This window comes from Chiloscyllium plagiosum, chromosome 2 (genome assembly GCF_004010195.1).
Source record: "Chiloscyllium plagiosum isolate BGI_BamShark_2017 chromosome 2, ASM401019v2, whole genome shotgun sequence".
Lineage (NCBI taxonomy): Eukaryota > Metazoa > Chordata > Chondrichthyes > Orectolobiformes > Hemiscylliidae > Chiloscyllium > Chiloscyllium plagiosum.
This window is the reverse complement of record NC_057711.1, coordinates 116749509-116777403: the sequence shown is the minus strand read 5'-3', so window position 1 is coordinate 116777403 and position 27895 is coordinate 116749509. Positions and strand designations below refer to the sequence as shown.

Below are 27895 nucleotides of genomic sequence, written 5' to 3'. Positions count from 1 at the left end.
GGGGGGGGGGGGGTCATGGTCAAGGGGGCGGTAGGAAGAGGTGTCCTCGAGTTGGCGTTTGGCTTAAGCGATGTAGAGGTCAGTGCGCCAGACTACCACTGCGCCCCCTTTATCCACTGGCTTGATGGTGAGGTTGGGATTGGAGCAGAGGGATTGGAGGGCTGCGCGTTGTGAGGGTGAGAGGTTGGAGTGGGGGAGGGGGGTAGACAGGTTGAGGCGGTCCAACCTGTTCATGCAAACCAGATATCCCAACCAAATCTTGTCCCATCTGCCAGCACCTGGCCCATATCCATCCAAACCCTTCCTATTCATATACGCATCCAAATACCTCTTAAATGCTGCAATTGTACCAGCCTCCACCACATCCTTTGGCAGCTCATTCCATGCACGTACCACTCTCTGCGTGAAAACGTTGCCCCTTAGATCTCTTTTATATCTTTCCCCTCTCACCCTAAACCTATGCCATCTTCAATTTTAATATGCATGTTTAATGACAAAGGACAAACCTACTTGGCCATTTCCACTTGCAATGTAGCTAAAGGCCAACTTGAGAAATATTTTTCAACCATTTTTTCCATGTAATATATGAAATGTACAAAAAGTGATAGAAAGGCAGTAAACTAAATTAGGCTCTCTACCTTACATTTCACCAACTTTGGGCAAAGTTAGACTAAAAACCACAGCAACTGAGTAACAAGAAAATAACAAAATCCAGCAATATTGTTCAATAAAACTTACCACTAATGCTCTGATTTTGATTTTATCATTAGTTGATTTCTTATACATATCCTTCAGTAAGGTGATCCCGTTAGAAATGATGAAATTCGCTCTGCTGGCTTTGCTTGCTGCATGGTTGATGGCTTCTATTGCTACCATCTGGTCAATCTCTCTCTCTGAGCCACACAATGCGACCATCATCTCCATGACACCTTGCATGGCCAGAATGCTGTTTCCAACATCAAAGGGTCCCTGAAGGAGTGCAGACACACACTGGATTGCGTGTAAATTTTTTTCCATGTCCTTAGGATCAAACTTGCTCCTGCAGTGTCATTCAACAGACATATAAACAATTAGCACTTTTTTTCTTCTGATCATTTCTTCCAGGCCTAAATTGTGATCAGTTAAAAAAACCCTGCTGTTTGTGTCCTAACTTGCACCAATTTCTGTTCACCCATCACCCCCGCTCCCTCTGACTGTTATTAGTTCCCATACGGAAACAAACCCATAATTTTAGAATTCTCATGGCCTCACCATTTCCTTTCTCTGTAGCCTTATCCAACCTTACAATCCTCCAGCGTCCCTGCACTCACCGAATTCTGGCCTCTTGAGCAGGTTTAACTCCAACATTAGTGGCCATATTCTCAGATGTCTTGCCCTACCCTCTATAAACAGTCTCACCTCTCGACCTCTCTTTCATTCTTGAAGGTTTCCCTTGACCAAACATTTGGTCATCAGCTTCAATGATTTTATGTAGCTCATTGTTACATTTTGTCTGATGCTTGGCACATTTCACTACGTTAAAAATATGTTATATTAATGTTAATTGTTACTTCAGTATAGATTGTTGATATAGATCGATAATATAAATCTTTCATAGTTCTCACCTTCTGTCACGTAAAAAGCTTTTAAGAAAGTTGTTGGCTATTCAGTATTTGTTCATTGAAAGATTTTTGCCCAGCTCCTCCTTCTCTACAAGTTGCCCATCAATGACAAATTACCCAGCAAGGTAGATACACACAAGATATGGTAGAAATAGATTAGGCCCACATATATTTCCATAAATTATGTTGTCGTGAACACTGTTAAAGCAGAATTTTATTTTTAAAATTAAAATCTTAGTTAAACTCTGTTCAGTAAAATGTTCATTGTTAGATTTTCAGAGCTGTGATCTCATTATTGATTTTATTATCAACCAACTTGGCACTCAGTGATTTGCCAATAAGGAATTTCTGACTTTGAATGTAAATTGATGTAATTTGGACATGGTCATTATACTTCCTGAAATAAATCACATGGTGAAAGGTCTATCTGAATATGATAAAGTTTCATACTAGGTAAATAGGTCACTGTTTGTTCAATTTGGTTTCTGCTTCTAGTTATTTAAGTTCAAAATGTGTTGTTTACTAAAAGAATATGAGCAACGCACCTTGGAAAAAAGGCCTTTATTTTCTTTTTGTGATAGCTAAATCCAATGTGAAAGAGGATTCTGAGAAATGTATGTCACACACATCTCAGTTCTGAGAATGATCAGGTTGCTATGGACATGAAAGTCAACTTAAAGCAAAAGTACATTCAGACCCTTTGAGGCGTACAATTATAGTCTTTGAACATCTTTCACAGAAACGCAGGACAGAATTTAATGCTGTGAAGAAGAGGGGAAAATTGCTTATGAAAAAGTCCAATCAAAAGATTTTTAAGGTTTCTGTTTCTATTAGAGTAAAGAAAGAAGAGTCCAATCTCTTGGTCACAAATTAAGCAAACTCTCAGTAGAGGGCAATTTCACCAAACTGAACTCAACTTTGCATTTATTCAAGAGTTCAAACAAAGGAGTCTCTGTAAACTGGTGCTGCTTGAACTGAGCACCTGACCAGACAGAGAAATAGTTCTTTCTCTGCCTTGGCAGTGATAATTATTTTTAGAAAGCTTGGACGAATTGTAAAGGTTATTAAAGATTTTTGGAAGATTTGACCTGGCGTGCTGAACAGGAAAAAACCTTGGGACTCTCCAAATTTGCAGCTGCAATTGTGGAATCAGCTTAAAGTGAAATATATTTGTGTGTTTAAAATCATTGCTTGTTAATAAATTTTTCAATGATGTTGATTTTGGTTTGCTTGATACAGTACAATATATTTTGTTCATGGTTTCCTTTCATTGGTGATAGGGATGGGAGGATTAATTTCTTTCAAAACGTTATCATTTTCTACAGGCATCAGCTAAAAGCAGTTCCACAGTCATGAAAATTTCAACCTTTGAATGTGTTTGATTGTAAAATTCTGTTTATCATTATCTTTTCTTCAATTAGTATATTTGCCCCTGCATATCCAACGTAAGACATACAATCACAAATAATCTATGCTATTTGGTGCAGTGTTTCTTTCATTGCAACAGTGATAACAGCGCAAATATATTCCATTAAATGTAGCTTGCTTAGGAATATCCTGATCTTCTGAAAGGCACTGTATAAATATTCATCGATTGTTCATTCTCTCCACAATAAAGAAATGTTCAGGGGAGTGAAATGAGTTAATGCCAGCACTCTGAAATAGATTTGTCACAATAACCTACGCCTGATCGTTCCACAAAACAATAGTTTAATGGTGGTTTCAGTGTGGATGGAAGCTGTCCCTTGATTTATTGCCCAGTCAAGAGTGCCTCACCCCAATGCTAGGTCTGCAGGCAGGCCAGCAGATTCTTCTTGATAGACTCAAGTGACGTCTAATCAGGAATGGCTATCTTGATCACTCAAGGGTTTGCCCAAGGGTGGGTCAGATGCCAAACTGACGGCAGTGATGGAAAGGTAATGGACACCATACCCCTTTCCTTTCCATTTGTTTTATACCCCTATGCAGCCCATTGCCAAAGGAAACATCTTTTCAACATCATCCCTGCTAAGTCCCTTCATAATTTTAAATACTTCTGTCAAGCCAAAAAAAGGAAGGCTTGCATTAATATAGCACTTCTTCACAACCTCAAGGCATCCCAAAGCTCTGTATTGAAAATGAGTACTTTTTGAAATGCAATCACTGTTGTAACACAGGGAGCATAGTTAACCATTCTGTACGCAGCAAGATCCTACAAACTGCAATGAAATAATTTCCAATGAATTCTGTTAGGTTGAACGATGAATATTGTCCAGTAGAAAAGAACTCCACTGCTGTTCTTCAATGTGATGCCATGGTCTCTCCAATATCTATCTGAGAGTGCCGACAGGCCTTGCTTTAACAACTTGCCTGAAAGATGACACCTCCTGAGAGTAGGGAATGTCAACCTATATTATATGTTCATGTTTCTGAAATGGGTCAAGAACTCACAAAGGCAACAAGAGCCACACATTCAGCCACAGACCTCATTATCCAGTCTGCAGTTAAACCATATCAATCAGGAAGACCCAGGACCAATCCCAGGTGTCTGTTAATCTTTCAGTATTATTGATTGTTGCTCCTTCTTGCGACGGTCCTGCTGACCCCAGGAATTGCAAACTGGCCAAGACCCTGAATTTTAAGGTATGTTCATGGATAGCCAATGCGGTCTCCCTCGGGTAGCCTGCTGATGCCCACTACCTTGTAAAGTCTTCCTTGGGCAAACTAATAGTAGATTCCTTTTTATAATCCTTCACAGTATAACAGTCATTGGCAATTTACTGCCCAATCCTAATTGTCCTCCCTGTAGTTCTTGAATACAACTGAAAGCTCTGTCAGAACATTAAAGGCAGTAGTTAAGAGTGAAACCAAATTGGCTGTAAATCTGGAGTCACCTGTACTGGGTAAGGTTGGAGATCCTGTTCACATTAGTGAACCAAGGGATTTTATTGATGATTTGGTGCCTTCAGGGTCACTATCCCTGAAAGAGGCATTTGGATGAGTTTATGAATAGGAAGGGTTTGGAGGGATATGGGCCGGGTGCTGGCAGGTGGGACTAGATTGGGTTGGGATATCTGGTCGGCATGGAGGGGTTGGACAGAAGGGTCTGTTTCCATGCTGTACATCCCTATGACTCTATGTACTTAATTAACTGAAAATCCACACCATCTGTGGCCAGCTTTGAATTCATGCCTCCCAATCAATAATCCAAGCCTCTGCGTTACTAGTCCCAATGATGGAAGACCTGTTGATCAATCTGGGATCAGCAATCTAACACCCAGATAATTTCCAGGTCATGAACCCTCACCTCAAATGGGCTGCTGACACGATGCTATCACCAAACGGAAAAATGACCCAGGGTTCAATTTGTGGAGGCAATCATCACCAGGAGGCAGGGGCTGCCTGGGGAGAATGAATGGTAAAGGCAGGAGGCAGCCATAATGGGCCTGCCACTGTTTCCGGAGCAGACAGCACCTCAGAGGCCAGCAGCGTCACCAAAGTAGTCAAATGACCAACTGATTATTTATAAATTGAAAATTGTCTCTTTGCCCTCCCTACAAGTTAACAAACTCAACAAGGGCCCCTTTCCTCCTCATTCACTTTAAAAACTGGGACACTGGGACAAGACGTTCTGGAACACTAACTGCTATCTGGGAGAGCACTAATTTTGAGGTTGCCTCTGCTTCTACTCCAGCTCCCTCAGGCAATTCATGTTCCTGTTCATAACCACCATGCATTTGTACCATGCCCTACCTAAGGATGACCACACCAATCAAATTGTAACCATGCAACATAGAATCATAGAGATATACGGCACAGAAACAGACCCTTTGGTCCAACTCATCCATGTTGACCAGATATCCTAAATTAATCAAGTCCCATTTGCCAGCATTTGGCCCATATCCCTCTAAACCTTCCTATTCATAAACCCATCCAGATGCCTTTTAAATGTTGTAATTGTACCAGCTTCCATCACTTCCTCTGGCAGATCATTCTGTGTATGCACCATCCTCTGCATGAAAACAGTTGCCCTTTAGGTCCCTTTTAAATCCTTCCCCTCTCACTTTAAGCCTATACCCTCCAGTTTTGGATTCTCCTACTCTGGGTAAAAGACCTTGACTAACAATGTCCCTCATGATTTTATAAAAACTCTGTAAGTTCTCCCCACAGCCTCCAATGGTCCAGAGAAAATAGCCCCTCCCTATAACCCAACCCCTCCAACTCTGGCAACATCCATGTAAGTCTTTTCTGAATCCTTTCAAATTTCACATCTTTCCTATAGCAGGGAGACCAGAATTGAACACATTGTTCCAAAAGTGGCCTAGCCAATGTTCTGTATAGCTGCAACACCACCTCCCAACTCCTATACTCAATACACTGACCAATAAAGGCAAACATCCTTAAGGATTGTAATAAACATGTCAAACTGAAGTCCAAATTGATTAGCTAATCTGATTCTTCACACTACCTACGTTATATACTCTTCACAGATTTTTCGAAAAGTAGCTCTCTCCTCATCACAGCGAAGATCATCATAGAGCTTGTTGAGTAAGATGGAAGCAGTGAGGCAGGTATTATCAGTCAGGGGGAGACAGTTGGGCAGTTCAGGAAATTGCCCTCCCACTTCTAAAATCTTCTTCAAGCCTGAAATGGAAAATTACATTCGTGAATTGGATACAGAAAGATTTTGGCAGCTTCGGATTCACAAAACTGCCTTTATATTGTGCCACTAAATCTAGTTTAAAATGATAAATTAAGTGACCTAAGAATACGTCACTTTGACAACCCAACGGAAATGCTAAAGTCTGTGGATGCCGACAAGGTGAAATAAAGAACAGAAAATGTTGGAAGTACCCAGCATGCCTGTCTGCACTATGGGGAGAGAAATAGAGTTAATGTGCACAGAGAGAGCTGATCTGGTGCTGTGGAATCAGAACCAGGCACATAATCTTAAAATTCAGATGTGGTATCAGGAAGTACACTTTCACACTTAAGTGGAATAGAAACGTGGAGCACTCCACGCTAAAAAGCTGTGGAGATTGAAGGTAAATTCAAAGAATAGCTAGATGTCCTGTTTTAGATTAACATATGTCCTGTGGGAGCTATTGAACTAAACCCTTAGTATTGGTATAAGTAGAGTAATTTCCTTCCACAGTGCCTCAGGATACTAAGAATCTGCAAGGCAAAGTTGTCCAAGGTATTTGGGCTGGGAAAATCAGAAATCCAAAAATAATGAAGGATGTACACACCAATATCAATTGTATCCAAGCTTTTGGTGTTGTCTTTAATGTCCAGGTCCTTTCGAGGCACATTTCTGATCAGCAGATTAAGTGCTTGATCCCGTCCATGACCTGAGATATTTTTCAGAGTCAGCATTTCCAGAAGGTGCCTGATGATCATCTTGACATCCTTAGAGGTGTCTGTGTGAGGAAGATAAAACAGATTTACAATACCTTTGATGTCATCAACAATCTCACATCATCATACATACAGTCAAAAATGTACACCTTGAGGGAAGACACAAAAAAGATTTACTAAAATTGTACCAGGGATAAATAACTTGAATCAGGTATTTGAGAAACTATCACTGTTGATCTTGGAGCATGATTTGGAGATGCCGGTGTTGGACTGGGGTGTACAAAGTTAAAAATCACACAACACCAGGTTATAGTCCAACAGGTTTAATTGGAAGCACACTAGCTTTCAGAGCAATACTCCTTCATCGGGCTCCTTCTATCACCTGATGAAGGAGCGTCGCTCCGAAAGCTAGTGTGCTTCCAATTAAACCTGTTGGACTATAACCTGGTGTTGTGTGATTTTTAACTTTGTACATCTTGGAGCAGAGAAGGTGAGGGGATGGTTCAACGAAGATGTTCAAAACCATGACAGATATTAGGGACAAAATGTTCCCATTAGCAGAAAGGTCAGAAATCAGTGTACATTAACGTAACATAATTGTCAAAAAAAGGAATAGAGATGAGAATTTCTATGAAATAGTTGAGTTGTTATGTTTGTGTTTGCATGGTTTGAAAGAGTGTTGGAAACAGACTCAAGAGCTGAATCTTACTTGCATTGAATTTTTTGGAGGGTTTCTTGCCATGAGGTCTAATGAGTTTTCTTGCCATACCTTACTAAACTCACTTCATTAGCTACCTACCCTGTCCCTGTCGGGGCTCTCACATCCAATTCCAGCCCCATCATAAGACTCGCCATTCCTAGGATAACTCACTGCTCAATAGGTATCCCAAAATTCAGCGGCATGCCTTGTGCCCACGCCATCTTTAAAAGGCTGATGTGTACCTGATCAAGTTCTGACAATGCGGAGCTGCCTTACACAGTTCCTGATGTTTACCCTGGATTTGGCAGACACAGCGAAATCAGTGCCCACATTGTGGGCAGGTTCCTAGGACCAGCAGTGGAGGCCATGATACCAGACCACGTCAGCCTGATTAGAAGTTGTCACCCAGATCAGTGCAGTCTCAACTGTCCAGGAAAGCCTGTAGGAAGAATGACCTTCTACACAATGTCAGCATAATGGCCACCATCTTGTTTTAATTCTATCCCATCTCCCACCAAGGGTTATGTTCTATCACTTTTACTAATGATTGCAATGTGTTCCCTCAGTCGTTATCACCCACCTCAACTCCTGACACCATGCACCATGCATGCCCTCTGCACTGCCTACTCACTCGCTCAGGACACCTCCCTAACTGCACCAGGAATACCAGCTGTACCACACACTTTCATCTCCCTTAACACTTGACCCCCCCTCTCATGCAGGAGAAACATAGCCCACAATAGTGGAGAAAGAGTCAAGCCAGTTGGTGTGCCACCCAACATTTGGCTCCTCAGAGGATACTGACTCTGACTGCCTCGGGAGGCTGAATTTCCAAGCCCCTGGACTGGTATCAGAGTTTGCCCTTGACTTCCTGTGCCAGGACCCCCTCTCCGTCAAGCGATGCTGATCCTGATTATCTTGACTGCTAACAATCATAATGAAATTCCTTCCATTACGTTAGCATTAAACACCGAAGCAAGACAGCAGTAATATGAGCCTGGTATCTCCAGCTGAGGGGGCAAAGTGCAAAGACGCAAGACAAGGCAATGCAAGACAGGGTTGCTGTCAGCTATGACAGTGGGTGAGTCCCTGACTGCACACTGTCCTTGCTGCAGCATTAATGAAAGTTGCTGGTGCAGCCTGAGATACAGCATTTAAGTGCAGAAGCATCCTGTAAGGGGTTCGGAGATGTGTCATGAGGGTCTTAGAAACTGGTACATGTCAGATGAGAGTGTCTATGAACTAGGTTAATATGGCTGGTGTCTATTGAGCATGCCCTGAGAAGTTGGTATCCAACAGAGAGGTTCTTCAGACCAGGTGTCAAGCCAAATCCACCATCTACCAGTCCAGGTCTCTGCAAAATTTTCTCAACATCTGGTTTGTTGGGCGAGTTTAGTAAGATCAGAGGTTAGTTGGTCTGTCGACAAGGCAGTTCACAACCATTAATCACTCCCAACTGACAACACACTGCTGCCTAGCAAGAGTCTCACCACACTTACTGCAAAAAGAATAAAAGATGTCACCAAATGATCTCGACTTTGAGATGGGGGCTCAACGGACTTCCTCATCAGTTATGCCACACATCCTGATACTCCCCACATGGTTCAGAACCCTGTAAGATTCAGTTTAATATGCAATAATCTCCAAGAACAGAATTGGATAAACACTTGAAAAAGAGATAAACTACCTGATTTATGGGAAGGTGCAGAAAATAGAACCAATTAGCTAGATGTTTCAAAGAGCTGGCATGGACACGTGGACTGAATGGACTCCTTCATTGTTGTACTGTCCCATGATTTTGATATTTCACTCCTTCCCTCAAGACTTCAGAAAACCCAAATTATCAAGGAAATAACGGAATATTATTTAATCAGTTCAATGCTCAATGCTTACAGCATCAACACATTAGAAAGATATAGCAAGGTGAGTGTGTGACCAAGATTTATTTTTACTCATTCATGATGTTATGACCGAGTTAGGAGGGGTGAACTTTCATTCCTTGTTGCCCTACTCCACCAGTCACAACAATGCAGTGTCACAACAATGCAGCCTTTGTACCTTCAATTGTGTAGTTGCACTTAAATTGACACTTACTCATCCAGCTGATGATAAAGAGGGAATGTATTTTACATGTGCGAATGCATTACCAACAAAATGTCACTTGTGCCACTTATGCTCCTCAGAAGGCCTTCTTCTTCCTTTCCCTGCATTCCCAAGCAGCACAGCTGGTGTAGAGTGGCCTGCCCTGCAGTAGAGCCTGGTGCCCTTAGAGTATTGGGTAGGAGACCATGGGGCTTTTTGCAGCTAGAGTGCCCTGACATGCTGATTGTGCCTTCCACAGAGGCTGAGGGTGGCAGACAGGTTGGAGGTGGAATGTCCTGGCATCATGGTTCCTCCTGGCACTGCCCTGTCACTTTGTGAGGAAGCAGCACATGGAGAAAGATCAAGGTTACTTGACCCCCTGTCAGTTTGTCATGGTACTGAAGGCTAATGGTTTGATGATGGAGTGCAGATCTGTGCTGTATCAAGCAGACACTGAATACTAGATGTTCAGCCATCAACCTGTCCAAGGAGACAGCCGGATATTCACATGCCAGAAGCAGCCTGGTAAAACAGTGCTGATGCTGTCTCCAGCTTTTGAGTGAATTTATCCTGTGCATCCGACAAACATGCCTTTTGATTAGATTACATTACAGTATGGAAACAGGCCCTTCGGCCCAACAAGTCCACACCGACCCGCCGAAGCGAAACCCACCCATACCCCTACATTTACCCCTTACCTAACACTACGGGCAATTTAGCATGGCCAATTCACCTGACCCTGCACATCTTTTGGACTGTGGGAGGAAACCGGAGCACCCGGAGGAAACCCACGCAGACACGGGGAGAACGTGCAAACTCCACACAGTCAGTCGCCTGAGGCGGGAATTGAACCCGGGTCTCAGGCGCTGTGAGGCAGCAGTGCTAACCACTGTGCCACCGTGCCGCCCACTGTTTCTCTGTTTGCTTGAAGTCATGAATGGCCAACACCATGGTGCCCTTTCCTGCCTGGGGCTGAGGAGGTGCCTTATCTCCCACAGTACTCTGAGTGCCAGTGCACTGGGGCATTTCTCCTCCCCACCTGTGGAGAAGTGGCAGTGATGTGCTCAGCAGTATGTGCTCCTGACTCTAATCCAGCTAACACACTGTGGAGTCAGTCTCTGAGCTACTGGAGGGAGCCATGGTGATGCAACCTCTACGGGTCTGTGACTCTTCTTCAGAGGTGGAAGTAGAAATGTTTTTGGGGGCTGCTTTCTTGATGAGGAAGACTGTGCAGATTCCACGGGTGCATGCAGAAGATAAAAGAGAGAATGTGTCACTAAAAAAGGGGAGACTTTCCTCCTTTATTCCCAGCGATGGTAAAGGAGAGCGGCACGATTCTTATGTGGTTGCTGAAACATGGAAATTTTCGGCATCACCACTTAACAGTCCTCAGTTGCAAAGACATGGCCCCATTGCCAGTAATCCAGGGGTTCAAATCCCACCAAGGAAGATGGTGGAATTTGAATTCAATAAAAAAGTATGGAATTAAGACTCTATTGATGACCATGAATCCATTGCCAATTGTTAGAAAAACCCACCTGGCTTTCTAATGTCTTTCAGAGAAAGAAATCTACTATTGGGGTGGCATGGTGGCACACCGGTTAGCACTACTGCCTCATCGTGCCAGGGACGCAGGTTCGATTCCACTCCTGGATGATCATTTGTGTGGAGTTTGCACATTCTCCTCACGTCCGCAAGGGTTTCCTCCGGGTGCTCTGGTTTCCTCCCATAGTCCAAAGATGTGCAGACTAGGTGGATTGGCCTTGCTAAGTTACCCAACCTGTCCAGGCATGTGTAGATTAGGTGGATTAGCCATGGGGAATGCAGGGTTACAAGGGTAGGGTAGGAGTTGGATCTGGGTAGGATGCTCTTCAGAGGGTTGCTGTGGACTCCGTGGGTCAAATGGCCTGCTTCCACCTTGTAAGAGTTCTATGATCTTTAGCTGGTCTGGTTTACATGTGACTTCAGATCAACATCAATATGGTTGACTTTCAACTGCCCTCTGATATGACTGAGCAAGCCACTCAGTTATATAAATTGTGACAAAGTCTCAACAAAGAAATGAAACTGAACAAATCACTTAGCATCAACCTAAGCACCAGAAAAGATAATAGCAGAAACAGCCCTGTCACATCTGCAAAGTTCTCCTCATGAACATCTGGAGGTTAGTGCCAAAATTGGGAGAGCTGTCTCACAGATTAGTCATGCAACAGCCTGACATATTCATACTCACAGAATCATATCTTACAGACAATGTCCTAGACACCACCATCACCATCCCTGAAAATGTTCTGCTCCACAGGTAGGATAGACCAAGCAGAGGTGGCGGCACAGTGGTATACAATCAGGATGAAATTGCCCAGGGAATCCTCAGCGTTGACTCTAGACCCCATGTCTTCAGTTTAAACATGGGCAAGGACACCTCCTGCTGATTATCATGTACTTCCCTCCCTCAGCTGATGAATCAGCACTCCTCCATGTTGAACAACACTTGGAGGAAGCCCTGGGTGAGGGATTTCAATGTCCACTGACAAGAGTGGCTCAGTAACAGTACTACTGATCGAGCTGGTTGGGTCCTAAAGGACATAGCTGCTAGTCTGGGTCTGCAGCAGATGGTGAAGGAACCAACAAGAGGGAAAAACTTACTTGACCTCAACCGTACCAATCTGCTGGCTGCAGATGTATCTGTCCATGACTGTATTGGTAGGAGTGACCACTGCACAATCCATGTGAAGACAAAGTCCCACCTTTATATTCAGAATATCCTACATTGTGATGTATGACATTATCATCATGTTAATTGGGAAAGACTTCAAACAGATCTCGCAACTCAAGACTAGTTATCCATGCAGCATTGTGGGCCACCAGCAGCAATAGAATTGTACTCCAGCACAATTTGCCCAGCATTACCTCAGACAACTATTATCATCAAGCCAGTGATCAACCCTGATTCAATGGATAGTGCAGGAGGGCATGCAAGGAACAGCACCAGGCATACAAAATTGGGATGTCAACCTGGTGAAGCTAACAACCAGGATCAGTTGCATGTCCAACTGCATAAGCAGCAAGTGATAGACAGAGTTAAACTATCCCACAACCAAAGGTCAGATCTAAGCTCTGCAGTCTTCCCACACCCAGTCGTGAATGGTAGTGAACAGCTAAACAACTCACTAGATGAGGAGGATCCACGAATATTCCCATCTTCAATGATGGAAGAGCCCAACACATCAGCACAAAATATAAGGCCAAGGATTTTCAGCAATCTTCAACCAGAAGTGCCAAGTGGATGATTCAATCTCAACCTCGGTCAGTGGTACCCAGCATCACAGATACCAGTCTCCAGCCAATTCGATTCACTCATAGAGTCATCGAGATGCACAGTATGGAAACAGACCCTTCAGTCCAACCCGTCCATGCCGACCAGATATCCCAACCCAATCTAGTCCCACCTGCTAGCACCCGGCCCATATCGCTCCAAACTCTTTCTATTCATATACCTATCCAAATGCCTCTTCAATGTTGCAATGGTACCAGCCTCCACCACATCCTCTGGCAGCTCATTCCATACACGTACCACCCTCTGCGTGAAAAAGTTGTCCCTTAGGCCTCTTTTATATCTTTCCCCTCTCACCCTAAAACCATGCCCTCTAGTTCTGGACTCCCCAACCCCAGGGAAAAGACTTTGTCTATTATCCTATCCATGCCCCTCATAATTTTGTAAACCTCTATAAGGTCACCCCTCAACCTCCGAGGCACCAGGGAAAACAGCCCCAGCCTGTTCAGCCTCTCCCTGTAGCTCAGATCCTCCAACCCTGGCAACAGGCACTGGATACTGCAAATTCTATGGGCCCTGACAACATTCAGGCAATAGCACTGAAGACTTCTTCTCAACAACTTGCCACTTCCATAGCCAAGTTCTTCCAATACAGTTACAACATTGGTATCTAACCGACAATGCAGAAAATTGCCCAGGTATATCTTGCACACAAAATGGAGGACAAATCCAACTCGGTCAATTGCATCCCAATCAATCTACTCTTGCTCATCAGTAAAATTATGGAAAACATCATCGACAGTGCTATCTTGAATGTTTTGGAAAGATCATATTCTTTCCAAAGCATTCAAGATTATAAGTGTGTATACAGGTTTGTCAAGTCAGTGTCATTATAAATTAATATTTTGGTTGGTGCAACTTCATAATATGGGAATGTGGGCATTGCTGGCAAAGCTTACATTTGTTGCCTAGCCTTAATTACCCTTGCAAAAGTTCTTCTTGCAAAAGATGATTATAATGCAATTGAATTCTATATTAAATTTGACAGTGACCTACCAAATCCCAAACAACTAACTAACTTCATCAGCATGAAATGGAGCCTTGGCTCAGGTTAATTGGGTAAGTGGACTATAAGATACAGCAGTGCTTAAGTCATTGTAGCACTTTCAATAATGTTCCTAGCAAACTGGAAGTCAGAAAAACCATAATATGATCAGATAAGGTCAACATTTTATGGAAAGGAGATTATGTTTGGAAACTTTTAGAATATTTGATGGCAGGATATGTGGGAGGTAAAGGGGAACCAGTCAATATAGTATATATAGATTACCAAAGGCATTAAAGGTTTAAAGATGCCACATATAAATTAAGATTAATATATAAGATAAAAGTTAATGAAGTTGGGCGAATATTCTAGCAAAGCTAAAGCATAGGTTAATGGGCAGGCAGCAAAACATAAGGACATACTGGACAGTTTCAGTTTGGCAGGCTGTAACTATTGGAATGTTTCAGGAATCAGTCAGCTATTTTCATATTATGTTAATGACTTTGACAAATACCTATGGTAATGTACTCAGGTTTACCAAAGATATAATGTTATGTGGGAAAGTAGGCTGCAAGGAGGATATAAGGATGCTAAAAAGAGGTATAAACAGGTTAAGTGAGTGGGCACAAGGTAATTAATAAAATACAATGTGGGCATGGTTAGTCATTTTGCTAAGAAGAATCACAAAGTAGAATATTTTTTAAAGGCATGCAAGTTCGAACATTAGTTGGAACTTAAGAATTGGATGTATTCATAAGAAAATTTGTTTGCAGGTACAGTAAGCAATTAGGAAGACAAATGACATAATGGCCATTATTGCAAGGGACCGGAGAACAAGAATAAGGAAGTCTTGGTAGAATTCTGCAGGGCTATGATGTAGCAAAATGCTGTGCTCCACTTTATTAGAGTACATATATTTAAGGTAGGATCATCTTGCTGTGGAGACACACCATTGATTCCTGGATTCTCTTGGATGAAAGGCTGTGTAAATTAGATTCATATTTTCTGGAGCTTGACAAGGTAGACACCAAGAGATTGCTTAGACCTGGCTGTGGAATCTAGAACATGGAGTCATGTCTCAGATAAGGAGTCAATCATTGAGGAGCGAGAAGAGCAGACTTGTCTTCATTCACAGGATTGGGAATCTTTGGAATTCTCTACCCTAGAAGATGAGTAATCTTACAGCATTTAGTATAGTCAAGGCTACAATAGACAATGTTTTAGTCTCTCACAGAATCAAAGGAGATGAGGAACAGGTAGCTAAGTGGATCTCAGGGAGAATAGGCTATACCACCCCTTAGGCTTTAATTGTAATGAATGGTAGAGCAAGCCTCAAGGATGGTATAGCCTATTCCTCCACCCATTTCATATATTCTTACGGAAGTCCCTATAGACACCCCCACCCCTATCATCCCCATTCTGAGAACTGCTGCCCTGGGATAGCAGTTACATAGCCAGGAAATAAATAACTGTGTAATTTACAGCAGCACAGTGAAAGTTATAATGAAATTGTAACAGAGTTATGTGCGGTGCGCTTGCCTTTAAGCCCATTATCTAACATTGATACAAGAAATCTTCAGTTGGGTCTACAAGCAGATCTGCGACCACCATTTTACATACCCAGCACCAGAGCTTCATCCTTCCCACGATGTTCCTTACTATCTACTCCTTCAAAGTTATCTAGGATTGTTTGGAAGAGACTTGAGGTTGCCAAAACGATGTCTTCATTGTCCAGAGCCATAAGACTGCAAATCTTATTCAAGCCCATGAAATGTAACACAGCAATTGCCTGCAGACATAAAATCACAACCACATTAGTTTCCAACCCTCTTAATAATACCACAGACCACACACAGATGCTAATTAAACTTATGAACAAGACAAAGTTATTCAGGTCCCTCCAACAGTTCTGCCAATCAATGATTTATGGCTAAAAACATAAGACCTTAAGACACAGGAACAGAGTGGGCCATTCACCCATCAGGTCTGCTCTGCCATTCAATGAGATTGTGCCTGATCTGATAATCCTCAACTCAGCTTTTCTGCCGTATGTCAATAACTCTTGATTCACTTACTGATTAAAAATCTGTCTGTTTCAGTTTTGGCAAACTTAATGTCCCAGCCTCGAAAGCAGAATTCCACACATTCACCACACTTTGAAATAAGTTCTTCCTCAATTCTGTCTTATATGAGCAATCCCTTCCCCTGAGATAATACTCTCTCGTCCTTAACTCTCCCACAAAGGGAAACAACCTGTCCATATCTACTCTATCAAGCCCGCTAATAAACTTGTTTCTGCAAGGTTGACTCTCATTTTTCTAAACCCTGAGGAGTTCTCCGAATGACTCAACCTCTCCTCATTATATAATGCCTCCATGCCTAGAACCAGCTTAATGATCTTCTCTGGACTGCCTCCAATGCAATATACCTTTCCATACATAAGGGGACTAATACAGCTCATGGTACTCCAGGTGTGGTCCAGTGCATCGCATAGTTTAAGAAAGACTTCTCTAATTTTAATTCCATTCCCTTTGAAATAAAGGCCAATATTTCTTTTGCCTTCCCTATTACCTGATGAACTTACATGCCAACATTTAATGATTCAGGGGTGAAGACTTCCAGATAGAACATAGAAAATAGAAAAGTACAGCACAGAACAGGCCCTTTGACCACAGTGTTGTGCCGAGGGTTAATCCTAATGTAAAATAAAATTTAACCTACATACCCCTCAACTAATTGCTATCCATGTGCATGTCCAGCAGTCGTTTAAATGTCCCTAATGACTTTGCTTCCACCACCACCGCTGGCCACGCATTCCATGCATTCACAACTCTCTGATGAAGAACTTTCCTCTGATGTACCCTCTATACCTTTCTCCTAATATCTTAAAACTATGACCCTTTGTACCAGTCAATCCTGTCCTGGGGAAAGGTCTTTGGCTATTGACTCTATCTATTCCTCTCATTATCTTGTACATCTCAATCAGGTCATCTCTCTTCCTCTTTCACTCCAACAAGGAAAGTCCAAGCTTAGTCAACCTCTCTTTGTAAGACAAGCCCTCCAGTCCAGGCAGTATCCTGGTAAACCTTCTTTGCTCCCTCTCCGAAGCTTCTGTATCTTTCCTATAGTAGGGCAACTAGAACTGGTCACAACATTCCAAGTGTGGTCTCACCAGAGACTTGTAGAGCTGTAGCAAAACCTTGCAGTTCTTAAAGTTGATCCCCCTGTTAATGAAAGCCAAAACACCATATGCCTTCTTAACAACCCTATCCACTTGGGTGGCAACTTTGAGGGATTTATGTACTTGCATACCAAGATCCCTCTGTTCCTCTGTACTGTAGCTCTCTGCACTTTTTCTCTGTGTAAATAATATTCATCTCCCGTATGCTTACTGCCAAAGTGCATAACCTCATGTTTTCCCATATTACAATCCATCAGCCAAGTTTTTGCCCACTTGCTTATCCTGTCTGCAGCCCTTTGTAGGCTGTTTGTTTATGTCACCCTCACTAACTTTCTTCTCATCTATTTTTGTGTCATCCACAAACTTAACTATAGTACAAGATCTTTCCTCATCCAAATCATTAGTATATATTGTAATCTGATCCCCATGGCACTCTATTAGTTACAGGTTGCCATCCTGAAAATACCCACTTAACGCAATTCCCTATCTTCTATTAGTTAGCCAATCTTCTATACATGCTAATAATGTACCCACAATATCATGGGCTCTTATTAAATAGTCTAACATGCAGTACCTTATCAAACATCTTCTGAAATTCCAAATACATTACATCTGCCGCATCCCCTTCAATTATTCTATTGATCTTCACAAGGAATTCAACAATTTGTTTGACATGATTTCCCCTTTGTAAAGTCATGCTGACTCTGCCTGATTGTATTATATATTTTCAACATCTCTGGTTGTACATTTTTTTAATAGTAGAGTTTAACAGCTATTAAACCAATTGGAATATAGTGACATATTTTTTATCCTTTATCTCCTTCCTTTTTTGAATACATATTTGCAGTTTTTCAATTCTCCCAATGCTTTTCTAGAGTCTAAAGATTCTTGGAAGATTGCCCTTACTGCATCCATTATCTCTGTAGCTACTTCCTTTAATATCCTAGGAAGCATTCCATCAGGTCTACGGTTCTCATCAGTCTTTAGCCACATTAGTTTTTCTAATAAATTGTAATGATAATTGTTTTATGTATTTCCACTCCCCCTTTTGCCTCTTTCATTACTTAGTGATTTTGTAACACTATTAGCATCTTCTACTGTGAAGACTGATACAAAGTATTTATTCAACTCCCTTTCCAATTCTTGGTTTGCCATTGTTATTTTTCCAGCCTTGTTCCCTAAGGGGGCCTATGTTCATTTTGGCCTCTCTCTTCTTTTTTATATTGATAAAGAAGCTTTTACTATCTATCCTAATACTCCTATACTTGCAAGGTTATGCTTATAGTTTATATCCCCCATCTCTTCTTTCTCATTTTCTGAAACTTTTGCAATCCTTTGGTTTACTACTAATCACATATTTTTATTTCAATTTGATACTATCCTTAAATTCACTGGTTAACCATGGTTGACTTAACTGCTTCCTAGAATGTTTCTTCCTCACTGGAATATCTTTGCTGTGAACCACAAAATAAGTTGTTAAGTCTCTGCCATTATTCCTCAAACATTTTTGCTGCTAAACTCCTTTCCTAGTTCACTCCAGCCAGCTTTGCTTTCATTCTTTTTTGTGATCACCTTTATGTAAATTTAGCATAATTATTTTCAAGTCAAGGTTCTTCCTCTCTAAAGGAATGTTAAATTCGACCATGTTATGGTCACTATGTCTAGAAGAATTTTTACTTAGAGGTCATATATTAACCTTGTCTCATTACACATATGGGATTCAATATAGCATGATCACTATTTGGATCGACAATATGTTATGCTAGGAAACTGTCCTGAAAACACCCTATGAACCCTTCTTCATGGCTATCTCTGCCAATTTGACTTCATCAATCCACATGAATATTAAGTCAGTCATGATTAATGCACTGTCTTTTTTACATGCCTTCATTATTTCATGAGTTATTTTTTGACCAGGTGTCAGAAGGCTTAGAGATTATTTCTAGCAATGTCTTCTTCTCCATGTTATTTCTTACCTCCATCCATATGAATTCTTATACTTTCTGATCTAAGATCATTTCTTGCTATCATATTTATTCCATCCCAGAAATACAAAACTACTCCACTATCAGATTCTTCCAGCCTCTCTTTTAAAAATTAATATATTCCTGAATATTTAGTTCCCAACTTTGATCCCCTTGTGTCCATATCTCTGTAACAACCTAGCCACTAACTTCAATTTGAGCTTTTAGTTTATTTGTCTTGCTCTGAAATATTATATGCATTCAAGTATAGAGCCATTAATTCTGCCTTATTCCTATTTTTCCTCCTTTCGCCATATGTTTTTTCATGTTTGTACATTCTGTCCCTTGCTGTTCCACTCTGAATGCTGTTATGCAAATAACTACCCTGTAACGCTGTAATGTCCTTTTATTTTGTAAGCCTACATTTCCACTCTCACAAACCCTCCTCCTCTCTAATTAGTTTAAAGCTCTCTGCCCTTTGGCTGATTTTCTCTATTATTCCATTCTTCTCCGTTGGCCTACATTGCTCAGACCATCGAGTATAGGAATTGGGACGTCATGTTGAGGGTTGAACACGATGTTGGCAAAGCCACCTTTAGAATACTGTGTACCGTTCTGGTCGCTCTGCTGGAGGAAAGATATTATTAAATTGGAAAGGCTCAGAAAATATTTACAAGAATGTTCCTGGAACCGGACGGTTTGAGTTATAGGATTGACTGCGACTTTTCACTGGAGCATAGGAGGTTGAGAGGTGACCTCAGAGGTTTCTAAAATCATGAGGGGCATGGATAAGGTGAATAACAAAGGTCTTTTCCCTAGAGTGAGGGAGTTCAAAACTATTTTTTAAAGGTGAGAGAAGAAAGAGTTAAAAGGGACCTGAGGGCAACATTTTTACACAGAGGGTGGTTCACATGTGGAACGAACTACCAGAGGAAGTGTTAGATGCAGGTTACAACATTTAAAAGACATTTGGATAGAAACTTGATTTGGAAAGGTTTACAGGGATATAGACCAAACACAGACAAGTGGGACTAGTTTAGATTGGGAAATATGGTCAGCATGGACGAGTTGGACTGAAGGGCCTGTTTCCGTGCTGTATGACTCTATGGCTCTATATCCCTCAATAACTTCTAAAAGAAATTACAAATCTCATATTGAAAACTGTTAAATTGCAGAAGAGATCTCCACACTTAACCCACTCTTTGTGTGAAGAAGTGTTCCCTAGTCTTTTCCTTTAACGTCTGGAACCTGAATTTAAGGTTATGTTTCCATGCGCTTTCTATCCCAGAGGTTTCCAAAGTGGGGGTTCAGACCCCAAATGGGGTCACAAGCTAAAGGTTTAAAGTCATGAGATCTGAAGCCGTATTGGCTGCTGTGGGTTTCAGACCAAGTTATACCAGCCTTGCTCTCGCTCTCAGTTTTCACTCAGGGCTTGCAATAATTTTCAAGCCACAAAATGATACTGGATCACAATGGGGAAAATATCTGGGAAGAACTAATCTATCTTATTAATTCCTTCCAAAATGCGAAGTCCCACAATCAAATCACCTATTAACCTTCTATATGTCAGATAATATCACCCTAGTTTATGTGATTCCTCCTCATATTGTAACACTTGGAGCCCTGGTAACATGCTGTTGAAACTGTGGTGTTTCTTCCAAAGCTAATCTCTCCTTTCCAAGTTCCAATACCCAGACCAGTACACAAACCACCAGATGTGGTCTGCTCAGAACTTTGATTAGCTGTAACAAAATCTCTTCCTGTTTATTTCTCACCCTCTAGATATGGTCTAATATTTCATTAGTTTTTGTGATTACTTTTAGTCCCTGACCACTACATATTAGCAATTCGTGTATATTAATCTCTAATCCTCTTTCATCCTCCACACTTCCCAACTTTTCACCAAATAATTAACAATCAGATCTTGTTGTTTTAGAATGACTTGGATTGAAATTCATCTGCCACGCCTTTGCTGATCCACTTAACCTATCAATGGCAGTTTTGTAATTTTATGCTCCAGTCATCTCTACCTTTTCAATCTTTATTATCAGCAGTAAAATTCAACATTTGGCTCTCTATTGTGATATGAAGTCATTTAAAAATATAGTGAATAGTTAAGCAGCAGCACTGATCTTTTGTTACTTATTTCAAGTTTGATCACGCTCTACATATTACTACTCTCAATTTTCTACCTGCTAACAAATTTTTGAAACAAGTCAATAATTAGATTCCAAGTGCTCTAATGGTCAGTTTTGTGAATCATAATGAATTTGAGGCTTGGAGCAGTGATGGTTGTCTTCAGAGTAGTGATGGTTAAATATAGATTAAATAAAAAAAATTCAAAACCATAAAGGGTGCAGCTGTTTTTAATGGCATGAAGGTTGGTAAGTAAAGCACACAAATTGTACACAAAGAAGCAGGGATACTATGAGGAAACATATTTTTACATGGTGAGTTTTTGTGACATAGAACGCATTACCTGAAAAGGAAGTTGGGCAGATTAATTGGTAACTTTCAAAAAGAAAGTGAATAAATGCTTGAAGAGAATGTTTAAAGGGCAATGGGCAACAACAAGAGTTTTGAAGGTGTTTGAGAGATAAGTTGTACAGAAGATGTCTCTACTTGCAAGGTAGACTCTAAAAAATCCGACTTGGAGTTCAAGAGAAGCATCTTTACCCAGGAAGTGGTGAAGAGTGTGGAACTTACTACCACAGGGAGTAGTTTAGATGAACAATGTAGATGCAATTAAGGGGAAGCTGGATAGACACAAAGGAAGAAAGAACGGGATGAGATGGAGACGATGCCTACATGGAACAAAGACATTAGCAGGGAACAGATGGGTTGAGTGGTCTGTTTCTATGTTGTACATGCAATGTAATCCAATGTCAGTTGACATCTTACCCGTGACTTGTGGCGACTGCTCATTCCTGAAAGTGTCCTTATTGCAGCAATCATCATTTCTGGCATTTTGGTATCAATAAGCTGCATCAACAGGTTAAGACCATTGTTTGCGAAAATCCGTTCAGCTCCTGCATCTTCTCTTGCCAGCACTATCAAGTTATTGGCAGCCTGGAAAAACAAATAAAATTGAAGGGAGATTATTTCACAAGACTTTTCAAACTAGTTATCTCAACACATCATGATGCTTGACGGTTGCTAGCAAGCATATTGTGGTATGATAATTATTTTAAAAATCCCCTTGCTGAGCAATCAAAGAATAGTCAACACAATTGTGTCTTCAAGTCCTGTGCTGCATTTTGAACTGGAAAGATTCAAAGTAGAAAAGACATAGTGAGAGAAACAAAGAAAAAAATTAAGGAAACCAATAAAAGAGACTTGCATTTATAAAACATTGTTTATAACTTCAGCACTTTACAAAGATTTGTGAATTTGGAATATAGCCACTCTTATGCTGGCAATATGACTGGGAGAAGTGTGCAGTGAGTCAGCCTCACTGTAAAGCAGACTGGGAGAGAGGACCTGTGAGAGAAAGGCAGCAACAGCAGGAGATTAGGAAAAACAGCAGCAGAAAGTCCCTTCAACCTGTTGTCCCTCTCAGACCTTAACTCTGACATCACAGGTAGGTGATTGGTAGGTATTGTTTCTACGTTTTTTGATTTGGCAGATAGTTTAAATCGAGAGATATGGGCCGATGGTGGGCATTGTTAATTGGTCCAATAGACTGTGATGTGGAATCGCTTGGGGTGGAATTGAGGGATAGCAAGGAAAAGAGGTCACGGTCTAAGTCACCTATAGACTCCTGTAGAGTTGTCTCACTGTAGGACAAAGTATAAATCAGCAACAATCGAGGTGTGAACGACGGGGACTTCAATTGTCATGGTTGGTTTTAATCTGTATAGTGACTGGACAAATCAGATTGGCAGGGTTAGCACGGAAGATGAATTTGATTGCTTCTTAGAAACATAGAAAGAAGAAGTTGGCCATTTGGCCCTTCAAACCTGCACCACCATCAATACAATCATGGCTGATCATGCAATCTCAATATCCCATTCCCTCTTTCTCTCCATACCCCTTGAACTCTTTAGCTGCAAGGGCCACATCCAGTTCCCTCTTGAATATATCTAATGAACTGGCCCTAACAGCCTCATGCAGGAGAGAAATCCACAGGTTTGCAACTCTGAGTGAAGAAATTCTTCCTCATCTCAGTCCTGAATGGCTTACCTCTTATTCTTAGATTGTGACCCTTAGTTCTGGACATCCCCAACATTGGGAACATTCATCCTGCATCTAGCCTGTCCAGTCCCATCAGGATTCTATAGGTTTCTATGAGATCTTCCCCCTCCATTTCTTCTAAATTCCAGTGAGTACAAGCCCAGTTGATCCAGCCTTTGCTCATATGTCAGTCCTGCCATCCTGGGAATCAGTCTGGCGAACCTTCACTCGACTCCCTCGACAGTAAGAATGCCCTTCCTCAGACTAAGAGACCAAACTGCACACAATACTCAAGGTGTGGCCTCACCTAGACTTGTATAACTGCAACAAGAGATCCTTACTCCGATACTCAAATCCTCTCACTGTGAAGGAGAGCATGCCATTAGCTTTCCTCACTGACTGCTGCACCTTTAGCGACTGTTTCACCATGACACACAGGTCTTGTTGCATCTCACCTTTTCCTAAACTGCCACCATTTAGATGATAATCTGCCTTCCTGTTTTTGCAACCAAAGTGGATAACCTCACATTTATCCACATTATATTGCATTTGCCCAGTTTTTGCTAATTCAGCCAGTCTGTCCAAGTCACCCCACCACCCGTTAGGATCCTCCTGACAGCACACACCACCACCCAGTTTAATGTCATCTGCAAATTTGGAGACATTGCATTCAGTTCCTTTGTCCAAATTGTTAATGTATATTGTGAACAGGTGGGGTCCCATCACTGAACCCCGTGCCACCCCACTCATCACTGCCTGCTCCTCTAAAAATGACCCATTTATTCTTAGAGCAGTATATTGCCTATCTACTGGGAATGTGCTATTTTGGAATTAAGTGCTTTGTTAATTTAATCCATGTGTTTCAGAAAAGATAAATTGGCATTAGATAGAGTTACGTTGCCCTAGTAACATAGGACTGCTCTGTCATCAGAGAGAGAAGACAAGCGAAGAGTTTAATGTGTGGGTCACTATGCCTCAGGCGAGGGGTGACATTGAGAAGGTGGGACCTGGGTATTGAACCAGCCATCAAGAAGTTGGAAAAACAAGAATTAATTTGCTAAGTGCAAGAAACTTTACATCTGTTTCTCTCTTCACACATACTGGTAGACCTTCACAAACCAGCCACCCAGGCCTCTGAGCTAAAGGACCCCCCATAAATTGGCATTGGAGGCCATCAGAAGTTGGAAGCTGTTCAAAATACATTCATTAGGATCACTCCTGCAGTGATTGATCAAGAACAGCTTAACAAGTTTGATCTTTATTTAGAGCTTAGAAGAATTAGGGGTGATCTTTCTGAAACATGCAAAATTCTGAGGTCAGAGTAAATGTTGAGAAGTTGTCCCTACAACTAGTAAAATCACGAACTAAATACAGAACAAATGGATACTTGTTTCAAAAGGAGCTACAAAGGAATTTCTTCTCCCAGAGAGTGATAAATGTCTGAAATTTTATACACCAGGGAATTGTGGAGGCAAGATCACTTCAAGTATTTAAAAAGAGGGGGCACATAGGTTTTTGAAATATCAAGGTGTTGTGGGGTGTGAGGAGCTAGCATGAGAAATGATTTGAAATCTGGGATAGATCTGCTATGATCTTATCCAATGGTAGTGCAGGTTGGAGGGGCTGAATGGCTTACTCCTATTTATTATGTTCTTGATTTGTGCACAGCAGGAGGCATCAATATTATAAAAGCATACAGAGCTCAGAAGTAGGCCCTTTGGTCCTGTTTTGGTGAGGCTGATTTGGAGGTTTAAATATTGGCCAAGATATCAGAAAGAACTCTCTCTCATCTTCCTCAAAACATCAGGCAAGCGATTCTCGACATCCTTGAGTGAACAGAAGGGACCAGTCCAGAAGCCAGCACCTTCAGCAGTGCAGAGGTCTCTCACGGAGTGCTCACCTACATTTTGTTCTCAAGTATCTAGAGTAGGGTTTGAAAGAACAAACATCTGATTCAGAGTTGTGAGTTCTCTCCACTGAGACATGTCAGGCAGCCTTGGAAATAACCCTAACTGGCTGCGACACCAAAGCAGGTATGCAGAATCATTTAAAAAAGGAAATTGGGCAATTTGTCAATAATACAATGACCATTTTTAACCAAATGAGCATTGATTTTCTTGAATGAAAACAGAATATTCTAGAAAAGCTCAGAGGGTTTGGCAGTATCTGTGAAAAGAGAAACATATTAAACATTTCTTGCATTCGGAAAATTAACTTGTGTTTTTTCAACTCTTTTTGTTACCCAACCTGTTGAGTTTTTCGAGCATTATATTTTTTTAAATAGAATCCCTACAGTGTGGAAACAGGCCCTTTGGCCCAACAAATCCACACTGATCCTCCAAAGAGTATCCAACCTAAACACATTCCCCTACCCCATCACTCTACATTTACCCCTGACTAATTTTCTGTTTATATTTCAGTTTTCCAGCATTCTCACTACTTTGCTTTCATTGATTTTCATTCTTTTACTCATTAGATTTGATAAAGTTGTGGACTGTATTTTATTTGTAATTTTATAATTTAATTCATCAGCACATTAAAATTTGATTTAAGATTACTGTATGAAACCTGTCACAATGAGCAGAATCTTATAGGGGCCTGAATGACGTGAGACACAATGAGAAATCTTGAAGAATCACATGAGAAACTACAGTGAGGCCTTCCTCAACATCGAGTGCAACTTGTTGCATTTTCTAACATTGAGATGAGATTGTGGGCGGCACGGTGGCACAGTGGTTAGCACTGCTGCCTCGCAGCGCCAGAGACCCGGGTTCAATTCCCGCCTCAGGCGACTGACTGTGTGGAGTTTGCACATTCTCCCCGTGTCTGCGTGGGTTTCCTCCGGGTGCTCCGGTTTCCTCCCACACTCCAAAGATGTGCAAGTCAGGTGAATTGGCCATGCTAAATTGCCCGTAGTGTTAGGTAAAGGGGTAAATGTAGGGGTATGGGTGGGTTACGCTTCGGCGGGTCGGTGTGGACTTGTTGGGCCGAAGGGCCTGTTTCCACACTGTAAGTAATCTAATCTAATCTAACTAGGGAGCATTGAGACACCTATTAATGGGGATTATTGCTTGTTGGCAGCCTCATAAACTGCAAATCTCACCTCACCACCATTGGGTGGCATGGGGACCCAGTGGTTAGTACTGCTGCCTCACAGCGTCAAGGACATGGGTTCAATTTCCACCTTGGGTGACTGGCTGTGTGAAGTTTGCACATTCTCCATGGAGTTCCTCTGGGTGCTCCAGTTTCCTCCCACAGTCCAGGTGCGCAGGTTAGGTGGGTTGGCCACAATAAATTGCCTGTAGTGACGAAGGAAGTGCAGGCTAGGTGGGTTAGCCATGGGCGGCACGGTGGCACAGTGGTTAGCACTGCTGCCTCACAGCGCCAGAGACCCGGATTCAATTCCCGCCTCAGGTGACTGACTGTATGGAGCTTGCACATTCTCCCCGTGTGTGCGTGGGTTTCCTCCCGATGCTCCAGTTTCCTCCCACAGTCCAAAGATGTGCAGGTCAGGTGAATTGGCCAAGCTAAATTGCCCGTAGTGTTAGGTAAGGGGTAAATGTAGGGGTATGGGTGGGTTGCGCTTTGGCTGGTCGGTGTGGACTTGTTGGGCCGAAGGGCCTGTTTCCACACTGTATTGTAATCTAATCCAAATGCTGGGTTACAGGGGCTGGGTCTGGATGGCATGCTCTTTGGAGGGTTGGTGCAGACTTGATGGGCCAGATAGCCTCTTTCTGCAGGGATTCTATGATTGCTAATAGGCGGCCTATTATCCTACCACCACCTGCAAGGGAACTGGACATCGAGCATTCTTGACATGCAAGTCTGAGCGGGTACCACCCTTTGCTTGCACCCAATGACCTACATCTTGGACAGCTGCAATGTTCCATAGGCAGAGGCCACCCTCATCCATATCCCCAGATACTGGCATTCAACACTTTCCAGCCTCTCTGCATTGTCATGGCACATCTTAAATCCATTTGAATGATGCTGTATTTCAAAGTGCACCAGTAACCATCATTGCAATGCTGCTGCTAAGTCACTCTGCCACAGAGAGGCAGAACCATTGCTCATGGACTGGACCAGGCTGCATCTCTGCACTCACTCACCGCAGCAACCCTGCCTTGCCTCACTTTTTTGTGCTTTGCCTCCCCCCTCACCCAGAGCTACCAGCCTCACATTGCAAAATCCTTGCCTTTTAGTGCAGTCACAAGGCAGGAAGCTTGTTATGATCGTCAACAATCCTCAATCAAGTCAAAAGAGAAACCGTTGAATCAGGCTAGCCTGGCAAAGGCAGCCTCCAATAGCAGGAGCTTGGGCACAGTCAGTCAGCCTCTTGGGTGCAGTCAGGGTCAGAATTGTCTCATCATAAGAGGCGAGGAGCTCAACATTAGGCACCCCATCACCAATCTCAGCTCTTTCTGCTGGATTGCTAAATAGGAGAAAGGGAATAATTGGGGAGATTAAATAGTATCACACAACTGTTAGGGCTGGTTCAGGTGGGGGAAAGGTGGTAAAGTGGCTTGAGTGAGTCAGGA

General features: G+C 42.0%; 1 protein-coding gene across 1 annotated transcript in view; it reads right to left on the bottom strand.

Moving 5' to 3' along the window:
* Positions 1 to 27895, bottom strand: part of unc45b (unc-45 myosin chaperone B) — a 77828-nt gene that overhangs the window by 37530 nt on the left and 12403 nt on the right. Inside the window, exons 6-10 of the mRNA XM_043716985.1 lie at positions 22086 to 22253; positions 15660 to 15828; positions 6830 to 7000; positions 6053 to 6224; positions 739 to 1039 (exon numbers count right to left, since the gene is read on the bottom strand). Of these exons, the coding sequence (XP_043572920.1) occupies positions 739 to 1039; positions 6053 to 6224; positions 6830 to 7000; positions 15660 to 15828; positions 22086 to 22253 (981 nt within the window). The remainder of the gene's footprint in view (positions 1 to 738; positions 1040 to 6052; positions 6225 to 6829; positions 7001 to 15659; positions 15829 to 22085; positions 22254 to 27895) is intronic.